The sequence below is a fragment of the Oncorhynchus tshawytscha genome, linkage group LG22 (genome assembly GCF_018296145.1).
Source record: "Oncorhynchus tshawytscha isolate Ot180627B linkage group LG22, Otsh_v2.0, whole genome shotgun sequence".
Taxonomy (NCBI): domain Eukaryota; kingdom Metazoa; phylum Chordata; class Actinopteri; order Salmoniformes; family Salmonidae; genus Oncorhynchus; species Oncorhynchus tshawytscha.
This window is the reverse complement of record NC_056450.1, coordinates 1279829-1293536: the sequence shown is the minus strand read 5'-3', so window position 1 is coordinate 1293536 and position 13708 is coordinate 1279829. Positions and strand designations below refer to the sequence as shown.

Below are 13708 nucleotides of genomic sequence, written 5' to 3'. Positions count from 1 at the left end.
TGGTACTGTGTTCAGGCTGCATGTAGAAAGTGGTCCTGGTCTTTGGGTACACTATACAGTGGTACTGTGTTCAGGCTGCATATAGAAAGTGGTCCTGGTCTTTGGGTACACTATCAGGCAGTGGTACTGTGTTCAGGCTGCATATAGAAAGTGGTCCTGGTCTTTGGGTACACTATACAGTGGTACTGTGTTCAGGCTGCATATAGAAAGTGGTCCTGGTCTTTGGGTAGAAAGTGGTCCTGGTCACTATACAGTGGTACTGTGTTCAGGCTGCATATAGAAAGTGGTCCTGGTCTTTGGGTACACTATACAGTGGTACTGTGTTCAGGCTGCATATAGAAAGTGGTCCTGGTCTTTGGGTACACTATACAGTGGTACTGTGTTCAGGCTGCATATAGAAAGTGGTCCTGGTCTTTGGGTACACTATACAGTGGTACTGTGTTCAGGCTGCATATAGAAAGTGGTCCTGGTCTTTGGGTACACTATACAGTGGTACTGTGTTCAGGCTGCATGTAGAAAGTGGTCCTGGTCTTTGGGTACACTATACAGTGGTACTGTGTTCAGGCTGCATGTAGAAAGTGGTCCTGGTCTTTGGGTACACTATACAGTGGTACTGTGTTCAGGCTGTACACTATAGTGGTAGAAAGTGGTCCTGGTCTTTGGGTACACTATACAGTGGTACTGTGTTCAGGCTGCATGTAGAAAGTGGTCCTGGTCTTTGGGTACACTATACAGTGGTACTGTGTTCAGGCTGCATATAGAAAGTGGTCCTGGTCTTTGGGTACACTATACAGTGGTACTGTGTTCAGGCTGCATGTAGAAAGTGGTCCTGGTCTTTGGGTACACTATACAGTGGTACTGTGTTCAGGCTGCATATAGAAAGTGGTCCTGGTCTTTGGGTACACTATACAGTGGTACTGTGTTCAGGCTGCATGTAGAAAGTGGTCCTGGTCTTTGGGTACACTATACAGTGGTACTGTGTTCAGGCTGCATGTAGAAAGTGGTCCTGGTCTTTGGGTACACTATACAGTGGTACTGTGTTCAGGCTGCATGTAGAAAGTGGTCCTGGTCTTTGGGTACACTATACAGTGGTACTGTGTTCAGGCTGCATGTAGAAAGTGGTCCTGGTCTTTGGGTACACTAGTGGTACAGTGGTACTGTCTTTGTTCAGGCTGTTCAGGCTGCATATAGAAAGTGGTCCTGGTCTTTGGGTACACTATACAGTGGTACTGTGTTCAGGCTGCATGTAGAAAGTGGTCCTGGTCTTTGGGTACACTATACAGTGGTACTGTGTTCAGGCTGCATGTAGAAAGTGGTCCTGGTCTTTGGGTACACTATACAGTGGTACTGTGTTCAGGCTGCATATAGAAAGTGGTCCTGGTCTTTGGGTACACTATACAGGTGGTACTGTCTTTGTTCAGTGGCTGTGTTCAGGCATATAGAAAGTGGTCCTGGTCTTTGGGTACACTATACAGTGGTACTGTGTTCAGGCTGCATGTAGAAAGTGGTCCTGGTCTTTGGGTACACTATACAGTGGTACTGTGTTCAGGCTGCATGTAGAAAGTGGTCCTGGTCTTTGGGTACACTATACAGTGGTACTGTGTTCAGGCTGCATGTAGAAAGTGGTCCTGGTCTTTGGGTACACTATACAGTGGTACTGTGTTCAGGCTGCATATAGAAAGTGGTCCTGGTCTTTGGGTACACTATACAGTGGTACTGTGTTCAGGCTGCATATAGAAAGTGGTCCTGGTCTTTGGGTACACTATACAGTGGTACTGTGTTCAGGCTGCATGTAGAAAGTGGTCCTGGTCTTTGGGTACACTATACAGTGGTACTGTGTTCAGGCTGCATATAGAAAGTGGTCCTGGTCTTTGGGTACACTATACAGTGGTACTGTGTTCAGGCTGCATGTAGAAAGTGGTCCTGGTCTTTGGGTACACTATACAGTGGTACTGTGTTCAGGCTGCATGTAGAAAGTGGTCCTGGTCTTTGGGTACACTATACAGTGGTACTGTGTTCAGGCTGCATGTAGAAAGTGGTCCTGGTCTTTGGGTACACTATACAGTGGTACTGTGTTCAGGCTGCATATAGAAAGTGGTCCTGGTCTTTGGGTACACTATACAGTGGTACTGTGTTCAGGCTGCATATAGAAAGTGGTCCTGGTCTTTGGGTACACTATACAGTGGTACTGTGTTCAGGCTGCATGTAGAAAGTGGTCCTGGTCTTTGGGTACACTATACAGTGGTACTGTGTTCAGGCTGCATGTAGAAAGTGGTCCTGGTCTTTGGGTACACTATACAGTGGTACTGTGTTCAGGCTGCATGTAGAAAGTGGTGGTCCTGGTCTTTGGGTACACTATACAGTGGTACTGTGTTCAGGCTGCATATAGAAAGTGGTCCTGGTCTTTGGGTACACTATACAGTGGTACTGTGTTCAGGCTGCATGTAGAAAGTGGTCCTGGTCTTTGGGTACACTATACAGTGGTACTGTGTTCAGGCTGCATGTAGAAAGTGGTCCTGGTCTTTGGGTACACTATACAGTGGTACTGTGTTCAGGCTGCATGTAGAAAGGAAATTATATGTTAATAAGGGATGACAGTTACTTCAAATGGATTGTAATGTATGTATTGCTGATTTCATTTCGTGTTTTTGTTTCAATACACATTTCACCAGATTGGGATCCTGGAGTGGGAATTCTGCGAGGGGTTAAGGGGCTAGAGAGTTGAAAGAGAAAGAGAGTTGACAATGCTGCTTTTATTTACCGTAGACTAAAAAGGTATCCCAAGATTTTATTTTGTGCTTTGCCTCCATCTTGTGGTCCATATCTGAACTATTTCAAAAGAGGAGGCCGAACGCCTGTGGCATCCCTTCAGAACAAGGGCTGGCTGTGTACTACATTCTTCATTTCATGTCATGTAGTACCACCAGCTAGATGTATGTATCTACATGTTATTCCATATATAATCAGTTACATCGACTGCACTAAACCATTGCTGACATGTCTCATGTGTTGTGACTGAATATCTTCCAGCCACAACTATGACTAATCACAATAAATAACTTGGCAGTTTAGAATTATCCTCCAGTCAACTGTAAATAACAGGGTAGATTTCCATAATCTTCTAGGAGTAGGAGTGCTGTTCTAGGATCAGGTCCTCCCTGTCCATGTAGTCTTATTCATTATGAACAAAAATGTATCATATTGGCCTATCAGCATGCCTACTCTTTTCTTTGTGAATTCAGGCCCAGGGTAGATAGAGGTTGGAGACCAGAAACAATCCTAAATCAAGATCTGCAAGAATTGGATTGGTGTAAGCAATATGATTTAGCTTAACCTGTTTGTCTCTGATTAAATCATATTGACCAATCAGCGCTCTCATATTCACTGAAAGGTGAGATTGTTCAAATTTGCCCCTTTATACAGTAGCATTACCCAAATAATACAATGACTCAAGCAAATAGGCTTAATTTATTAATCATTAATTAGACTTAATTTTCATATGATATTGTTTAACTATTTTAATAAGAATTTAATCATATGGAGGTTATTATACATAGGCAGTAGGTGGTACTGTACTTGATATGTGTGTGTGTGTGTGTGTGTGTGTGTGTGTGTGTGTGTGTGTGTGTGTGTGTGTGTGTGTGAACAGAAATCGGAGTCACAGAAGCTGACATATTTTAGCAAGCTTTCTGAACAGGCAAACAACAGGATTATTGGGAGAGGGATGACGATTAGACTACATCATTATTAGGTCGTCAGATGTCTTTATGGAGGATGAGGTACTGTTAGTGTAAGGCTATCGTAAATAGTGAAATTGTTGGATAGGATACACCATTCAACTCAACTGTATCCTGCTACTCTTGCAACACTCATTCTCATGGCGAACCTTACTGTCCAAGTGAGCAATTGACAGGAGGCTATTATTGTGACTGGAACAGTGACCTTTTTAACAAGATCAGAAAGAGCTGAGTGGAAGGTGGGAAAGTATAACACGTTCGCTCGGTTAGCGAATTTTCACCATATCGCAACAACATGGGGTCTCAGCCACCCTTCATCCGAAAGGAGATCAACAGATCGGAATGGGAAGTCCCGGAGAAGCGATTGAAACAGATCGGTACAGGGGCTTACGGTTCTGTATGGTGAGTCAGTGACGAAGCCGCTCCCCAAACAGAAGGTTGTTGTTATCAAGAAGGCCATACAGAGAGAAACATATCTGGCTTCTTCATCTCTGGCAATAATGTATCACTTGCGTCAATTGCTTTTCGAGATGGTTATAATCTTACAAAGTATGAATCAACCTTGGTCACTGCACGTTATATGACACTCAAATACAATACCAATAAGCCTTTGCCCAACCTCATTTTATTTATTTATTTATCATAAATGTTCAAGATCCAAACACTTTCTCACAAAAGCATCACAGACTAATAAAGTGAATCGACCAAATGGTCCTCATTTAAGCTGTAATATATATTTTTAAAAATTAAAATAAAATATACTAGAATAAATGATTATAAACATATTAAACCTGAAATTTTGGTCAACTATTTATTTCAAGCCTGTCCAGACAATGTCTGAATATGATTATAACATGAAATCAACATTTCCCTAATGCTCATGTGTCCCCCAAACCAATTAAATTATGATAAATATAAAATGTATGTAAAATCTCAGAAAGGTGCTATATTAAACCCTGAAATAGAAACATTCTGTGTCAGCGGGCTCATTGTTTATTTTTTTTAAATGCTTTCAATTCAGAATTGTAACATAAATCTAATCTTCTTGGAATTGTCCTTAACATTTCAGACTGAGCTCAGAAAACATCATTTCTGTCTTGGCCTAATTCCAATACTTCCACCATAGAGCAAATACGGGCATTATTGTCACCATAAAAGTTGAATGATGGGTGTTTTACAGGCAGGATTATAATGCTCGTTCACGCGCACAGTTTTACAACAAGTCTGATTTATAACAGGAAACATGCATATTTTAGACTGAGCTCAGAAAACATCATATTTATTCAACAAATATTGTCATGTGACGGGGTTGAGACTAGGGTGACAGGGTTGAATACTGAAGAGACACATCGGTTTCCAGTGTGAGGTTCTTATTTTTCATAGTAAATAACTCATGGACACTAGTGTCACGGCAGATTTCTTCCTCTGAAGAGGTAAAACAAGGATCGGACCAATACGCAGCATGGTAGGTGTCCATGGTTTTTAATAAGAAAAACTAAACATGAACACAAATACAAAATAATAAAGTGAACTGGCAACGAAGTAGTAGTGTGGCACAAACACTGACACAGGAAACAATCACCCACAAAATACCCAGAGAATATGGCTGCCTAAATATGGTTCCCAATCAGAGACAACGATAGACAGCTGCCTCTAATTGAGAACCAATCTAGGCAACCATAGACATACAATTACCTAGAAAGGATCAGCCCCATAAACTTACAAAATCCCTATATAAGGATGAGACAAAAACCATACATCCCCCATGTCACACCCTGACCTAACCAAAATAATAAAGAAAACAAAGATAACTAAGGCCAGGGCGTGACGACTAGAGAAGCTTTAACCAAGTTGAATTCTTCCCAAAGGATCTGTACAGCAGTAATCAGACAGCAAAACATTTCTCACATCACAGTTATATACCTCCTACTTAAGACACTCCCTCTCTCCAATCCTTAGTTTATGTTAGATTTAGGGGGTGCTATTTTAATTTTTGGATGAAAAACGTTCCCGTTTTAAACAAGATATTTTTTCACGAAAATATGCTCGACTATGCATATAATTGACAGCATTGGAAAGAAGACACTCTGACGTTTCCAAAACTGCAAAGATATTGTCTGTGAGTGCCACAGAACTGATGTTACAGGCGAAACCCAGATAAAAATCCAACCAGGAAGTGCTGCATTTTTTGAAACCGCCTCATGCTAATGACTCCTTATATGGCTGTGAATGAGCTACGAATGAACTTACGTTTTTCACGTTTTCCCCAAGGTGTCTACAGCATTGAGACGTCTTTTTAGGCATTTCCCTTGAAGAATGGCTGTAAGGGACCATATATGGCATTTAAAAAATATATATATTTCACCTTTATTTAACCAGGTAGGCTAGTTGAGAACAAGTTCTCATTTGCAACTGCGACCTGGCCAAGATAAAGCATAGCAGTGTGAACAGTCAACACAGAGTTACACATGGAGTAAACAATTATCAAGTCAATAACACAGTAGAAAAAAAGGGGAGTCTATATACATTGTGTGCAAAAGGCGTGAGGAGGTAGGCGAATAATTACAATTTTGCAGATTAACACTGGAGTGATAAATGATCAGATGGTCATGTACAGGTAGAGATATTGGTGTGCAAAAGAGCAGAAAAGTAAATAAATAAAAACAGTATGGGGATGAGGTAGGTAAAAATGGGTGGGCTATTTACCGATAGACTATGTACAGCTGCAGCGATCGGTTAGCTGCTCAGATAGCAGATGTTTGAAGTTGGCGAGGGAGATAAAAGTCTCCAAATTCAGCGATTCTGTATTTTTGCAATTCGTTCCAGTCACAGGCAGCAGAAAACTGGAACAAAAGGCGGCCAAATGAGGTGTTGGCTTTAGGGATGATCAGTGAGATACACCTGCTGGAGCGCGTGCTACGGATGGGTGTTGCCATCGTGACCAGTGAACTGAGATAAGGCGTAGCTTTACCTAGCATGGACTTGTAGATGACCTGGAGCCAGTGGGTCTGGCGACGAATATGTAGCGAGGCATGTGGTCACATGGTGTCTCCCGCAGAAAACCTTGCGTAAAATACTGAGGTAGCCATTTTTCCAATCGCTTCTTATGAGAAACCAACTGCCTCGACGGATATATTATCGAATATATTTGTTAACACCTTGAGGATGGATCCTAAACAACGTTTGCCATGTTTCTGTAGATATTATGTAGCTAATTTTGAAAAAAGTTTGGCGTTATAGTTGTAGCATTTTTCGGTCGATTTCTCAGCCAAGCATGGTGAAGAAACGGGAGCTTTTTCACCTACAAAAATAATATTTTTGGAAAAAGGGAAATTAGGGTAATTAATAACATTCAACAGGTTTCATCAGAAAAGTTCAGCATGTCATCAAACTGTAGGAACATTTTTCCAAGGGCATTTAGAATGTTAGAATAGCTGTAACTACAGCACTGTCAGCATGACTATCCTTCTTTTCAGGAGAACCTTATTCATTCATGGTTTTCTTCCTGAGAGTCTGGCCCACACATCTCTCTCAACCACTACGTGGCGGGATGTTACACGCTGTGGGGGTGGAATCATCTCAAGGACTTCATCAAACTGATACCAGTGGATGTCGTCTCGAGAAGTCCATAAAAATCTGTTTGGTCCAACAAGATGCATACATTTCACTTGTACACTCATTTCATCCATGCCGAAGATGATGCCTGGATAAAGGTCATCATCATATTCCTCTACACACCACTGACCAAGAAGACCTGGATTTCCCCACTCGATTTCATCCACAGGTTGTGAATTTTCCTCATTGGCTGGCTGTTCTGGAGCAGCCAGGCTCTTCTGCCTGGAAGTGAAGTGCTGTGTGTTAAAGCATGAACAGTTTAGGTCCTTCTTTGTTGAACAAAAGCAGCTGACCTCATGAGACATCAGCTCACCAGGAGCAAGGGTGATGACAGGGTGTATTCTCATGGAGGAGGGCACTGCTTTTATTGGGCTTTGGCATCATATCCATCGCAAGTTCAACATCAGCACACTTCACAAAGAACAGCTTCACTGACGTGTTTGTCTCACTTTGTAAAGCTCCTGTGCGTCACTGATATCACGGGCCTTAGCCACCAACCTGTCTGCCATTCTCTTCAATGTTCCTCCCATACCATCAGGAGCCCCTTTTCCATGGCTTGACTCAAAAATGTTCCATGCACCAACTTTCAATCCACATTTGTGTAATTCTGTTGTGAAAAGCAGGATGTTGCCTCTCTTCTTATACTGTGTGCTAGGCCCATCAGTAAAAAGTGCAATACAGACATTTGGGGATCTAGAGCAACTTAAAGGAACAACTGAATTTAAGAGCCTTGCCCAACCTACCACTAGGCTTAAAATATATTTTTTGTTCACATGGAACAGATTACAGCATGTTTCATAACTGAATTTAAACAATATATAATGTATAATATATTTAATTATTATTATTTTTAGATGCAATATTCATAAATAAAGTAAATAACTCAACCATGTCACAAATGTACAACCCCGTTACATGTGACAGGGTTGAGATGTTTTGCCTCAAAATGGACTGAAGAACAGGAGACCACATGTTGTGCATGAAATGAATAGATTGTATAAATTTGATAAGTACTAGTTTTCCATCTTTATTTCATGTGACAGGGTTGAGTTGGTCAGCTCGACGATCCCCACCTGACTATAAAAAATAAATAAAATTCAGATATAAAATAATGTGATTACTTGCCTGTTTCTGTACCATGCAGTTGAAAATTGTTGAATGACGTCACTTCCTGTTAATGATGGCATATAAGGGTGGACTGACCATTTTTATTTGGTGAGTTTTGTTGGCGTGATGGAGTTGAGTGTTGACTGAGAGACAGAGCTAAATTGTGTATTTAATCCATAATCATGCATTTATTTTATAAAAATACTTTCTCAACAAAAGAACACAAATACAGTGGGGCAAAAAAGTATTTAGCCAGCCACCAATTGTGCAAGTTCTCCCACTTAAAAAGATGAGAGAGGCCTGTAATTTTCATCATAGGTACACTTCAACTATGACAGACAAAATTAGATTTTTTTTTCTCCAGAAAATCACATTGTAGGATTTTTTTATGAATATATTTGCAAATTATGGTGGAAAATAAGTATTTGGTCAATAACAAAAGTTTATCTCAATACTTTGTTATATACCATTTGTTGGCAATGACAGAGGTCAAATCTTTTCTGTAAGTCTTCACAAGGTTTTCACACACTGTTGCTGGTATTTTGGCCCATTCCTCCATGCAGATCTCCTCTAGAGCAGTGATGTTTTGGGGCTGTTGCTGGGCAACACGGACTTTCAACTCCCTTCAAAGATTTTCTATGGGGTTGAGATCTGGAGACTGGCTAGGCCACTCTAGGACCTTGAAATGCTTCTTACGAAGCCACGCCTTCATTGCCCGGGCGGTGTGTTTGGGATCATTGTCATGCTGAAAGACCCAGCCACGTTTCATCTTCAATGCCCTTGCTGATGGAAGGAGGTTTTCACACAAAATCTCACGATACATGGCCCCATTTATTCTTTCCTTTACACGGATCAGTCGTCCTGGTCCCTTTGCAGAAAAACAGCCCCAAAGCATGATGTTTCCACCCCCATGCTTCACAGTAGGTATGGTGTTCTTTGGATGCAACTCAGCATTCTTTGTCCTCCAAACACGACGAGTTGAGTTTTTACCAAAAAGTTCTATTTTGGTTTCATCTGACCATATGACATTCTCCCAATCTTCTTCTGGATCATCCAAATGCTCTCTAGCAAACTTCAGACGGGCCTGGACATGTACTGGCTTAAGCAGGGGGACACAATTTGCAGGAGTCCCTGGCGGCGTAGTGTGTTACTGATGGTAGGCTTTGTTACTTTGGTCCCAGCTCTCTGCAGGTCATTCACTAGGTCCCCCTGTGTGGTTCTGGGATTTTTGCTAACCGTTCTTGTGATAATTTTGACCTCACGGGGTGAGATCTTGCGTGGAGCCCCAGATCGAGGGATTTATCAGTGGTCTTGTATGTCTTCCATTTCCTAATAATTGCTCCCACAGTTGATTTCTTCAAACCAAGCTGCTTACCTATTGCAGTTTCAGTCTTCCCAGCCTGGTGCAGGTCTACAATTTTGTTTCTGGTGTCCTTTGACAGTTCTTTGGTCTTGGCCATAGTGGAGTTTGGAGTGTGACTGTTTGAGGTTGTGGACAGGTGTCTTTTATACTGATAACAAGTTCAAACAGGTGCCATTAATACAGGTAACGAGTGGAGGACAGAGGAGCCTCTTAAAGAATAAGTTACAGGTCTGTGAGAGCCAGAAATCTTGCTTGTTTGTAGGTGACCAAATATGTATTTTCCACCATAATTTGCAAATAAATTCATAAAAAATCCTACAAAAAGTCTTTAATTATGTGCAGATTTTAACATTCATTTCCCAAGTTAAAATTAAGTGAAAAGCCTGGGGGACATGACACAATTCTTATTGTCAGTTAAAAAATCTGATTTTTTAATTATAAAGTCTAATTAATGCTATATTTGTTTGTATTGGTTATAATGGACATATCAATTTCTACACAAAACAAAAAGTCATATTACAGTTCGTAGACACATGTCAAACGAAGTATAGAATCAATCTTTAGGATGTTTTTACCATAAATCTTCAATAATGTTTCAACCGGAGAATTCCTTTGTCTGTAGAAATGCAATGGAACGCAAGCTAACTCTCACGTGAGCATGCGTGATCAGCTCATGCCACTCTGGCAGACCTCTGACTCATTCAGCTCCCATTCCCCTCCTTCAAAGTAGAAGCATCAAACAAGGTTCTAAAGACTGTTGACATTTAGTGGAAGCCTTAGGAAGTGCAATTTGACCCCATAGACACTGTATATTGGATAGGCAATGAGTTGAAAAACTACAAACCTCAGATTTCCCACTTCCTGGTTGGATTTTTTATCAGGTGTTTGCCTGACATATGAGTTCTGTTATACTCACAGACATAATTGATTCATTCATTCAAACTGTTTTAGAAACGTCAGTGTTTTCTATCCAAATCCACTAATAATATGCATATATTATCAACTGGGCCTGAGTAGCAGGCAGTTTACTCTGGGCACCTTATTCATCCAAGCTACTCAATACTGCCCCCAGCTATAAGAAGTTAAATGTGTTGGTTAATTTTCATAAAGCTAGTTAGGCTCCCTTTGGACGCAGTGTTCAGGATATGGTGTGTAGCCTTTCCTACAATGACTTGTTGCATTGCATAAAAACCTCTTGGGGCTAGGGGACAGTCGCGTCCCACTTAGGCAAAAAACAGGGAAAATGCAGCGCGGAAAATTAAAAGAAATGATATAAAATCAAACTTTCATTAAATCACACATAAGATACTCAATTAAAGCTACACTTGTTGTGAATCCAGCCAACATGTCAGATTTTAAAAAGGCTTTTCGGCGAAAGCTTAAGAAGCTATTATCTGATGATAGCACAATGTCAACAAAGAGAGTAGCATATTTCATCACTGCAGGCGCTACACACAACGCAGAAATAAAATATTAAACATGCATTACCTTTGACGAGCTTCTTTTGTTGGCACTCCAATATGTCCCATAAACATCACAATTGGTCCTTTTGTTTGATTAATTCCATCCTGTCACGACTCCGACCGAAGGACACTCCCCTTCCCGTTCGGGTGGCGCTCGGCGGTCGTCATCGCCGGCCAACTAGCTGCTACTGATTATTTCCTCCCCCTCCTTATGTGTTGATTGTGTGCACCTGTTTTGAGTTAGGTAGTAGGCTTTATTAGTCAGCCGGCCCGCAGGGTTCCTTGTGCGGGATTAATTATTGTGATCGTCTGTTTGGTGTACTTGTGTGCACGTCTATTGGGTTTTGTGTTTTCCCATTTTGTGGGTTTTCCCTGGACGGTTTAAGTCCCCCTGTTTGGGGCATTTGTTTGTTCAGTACGCCCTGTGTTTTTGTGAGGGTTGGCTTATGTTCAGCGTTTATTTCAGTGCATTAAAATAGCACTCCCCTGAACTCTCTGCTTCCTGCGCCTGACTCCTCACCCACTACACTCAGACCGTTACACATCCTGTATATCCAAATGTCCATTTATTTGACGCGTTTGATCCAGAAAAAAACAGCTTCCAAAAAACGCAACGTCACTACAAAGTATTTCAAAAGTTGCCTATGAACTTTGCCAAAATATTTCAAACTACTTTTGTAATACAACTTTAGGTATTTTTAAACGTTACTAATAAATAAAATTGTAGATGGGGCCATCTGTTTTCAATACCGGAAGAAAACAAACCATGCTCCTTTTCACGTCTTGTGCAATTCTCAACAGTGTTACCCAGTTCCTAGATGGCCTTCTTCTTCATTGCACAAATGAATAACCTCAACCAAATTCCAAAGACTGGTGACATCCAGTGGAAGCGGTAAGAACTGAAAACAGGTTCCTAGGAAATATCACTTGCCAATGACATCACAGGGAACAGACAGAGGCCAAAAATAGATATATTCTGAACAGTTAGTCCTCGGGGTTTTGCCTGCTACATAAGTTCTGTTATACTCACAGACACGATTCAAACAGTTTTAGAAACGTCAGAGTGTTTTCTATCCAAATCCACTAATAATATGCATGTCTTATATTCCTGGCATGAGTAGCAGAAAGTTGAAATTGGGCACGCTATTTATCCAAAAGTGAAAATGCTGCCCCCTATACCTCAAGAGTTAAGTGAATATGTTGAGGTACTATACATAATCTTTGATATTCATCTCAATCTGTCACTTTGATTCAGTAGCCCTATAACCTTATTATCTGTTAACAATCCTTCTTATAAGGGATGAAGCCACATTTTCCTTGATGTTTTGTTATGCAATAACAGTATTTTTTCTGCCTCGGCTCAGTAATAAATGTAAAGACCAATGAGAAAGTGGCCATCAAGAAGCTTCACCGGCCCGTCCAGTCCGAGATTTTTGCCAAGAGGTCCTATCACGAGCTTCAACTGCTCAAGCACATGAAACATGAAAATGTGAGTATGTACACATCTTGGCACTATCGTTGTCTTTGATCCCTCCAGACTCTTTGACTCACACATCTTCCAACCCACGATGTGTTGCTCTTCCCAGATTTGACGTCTTAGCCTGCACTGAAACAAACTGATTCGACACACTTCCACTTGCATACAGTTTCACAAATTCAGTCTAATAGCTACTGTATAGCTGGCATGTTGGGAGCCATTTCTCTCCCTCCCTCTCATGGGACCTATTCCTCAACTTATTTTTTTCTCCTGTGCAAACTCCCTCCAGGTGATAGAGCTTCTGGATGTGTTTACTCCTGCTGCTGGGCTCAAGGACTTCACAGATTTGTGAGTATTTACCGCAGTGATATCAGACACAGAACCATCTCTAAGGCATAGCATCAACTCAACCCCTGGGAGTATTCGTATTTAGATAATACAACAATAGGATGGGCATTCCTAGGACAAATATGAACAGGGACTATAGGGTAATCTACATTTGCCATCCAGTGAAATATTTGTCTCAATTTTCAGGACAGAGCCAACCCAAACACACTATAGACCAAATAAACCTGTGAGGCACTAACTTCCCAATTAGAAGAACCCTAAGGACTTTACAGGCATTCATATTGCCCACACACTGAGATTTACTCCCTGGCCTATGAATTTACCCCAACGTAAAGGAGGGAGCAGCATATTGAAAGTTGCAGTTAGAAATGTCTTGAATAAAGCTGACTTGACCTGACCCTCTTTAACACCACAGATGAATATCTGTTCTAATACTATATTTCTGTCGGGACATTCTCTAACGCTGGACCCCTCTGAACGCGACCCAGGTGTCATTATTCACATTATCGATGATGGGACATTCGATTGATGGAGTGATGTTTCTGTCCACAGCTACATGGTGATGCCTTACATGTTCACAGACCTCTCCAGTCAAAGG

The 13708-nt window shown here is 41.2% G+C and overlaps 1 protein-coding gene across 1 annotated transcript; it reads left to right on the top strand.

Annotated features, from left to right (window-relative positions):
- The first annotated feature begins 4032 nt into the window (after nt 1–4032).
- On the top strand, nt 4033–13114 carry LOC112221381 (mitogen-activated protein kinase 14-like). The gene is made up of 4 exons (XM_024383533.1): nt 4033–4139; nt 5281–5285; nt 12650–12774; nt 13052–13114. Exons 1-4 carry the CDS (start codon nt 4033–4035, stop codon nt 13112–13114), a joined length of 300 nt encoding a protein of 99 aa, XP_024239301.1.
- The last annotated feature ends 594 nt before the right edge of the window (nt 13115–13708 follow it).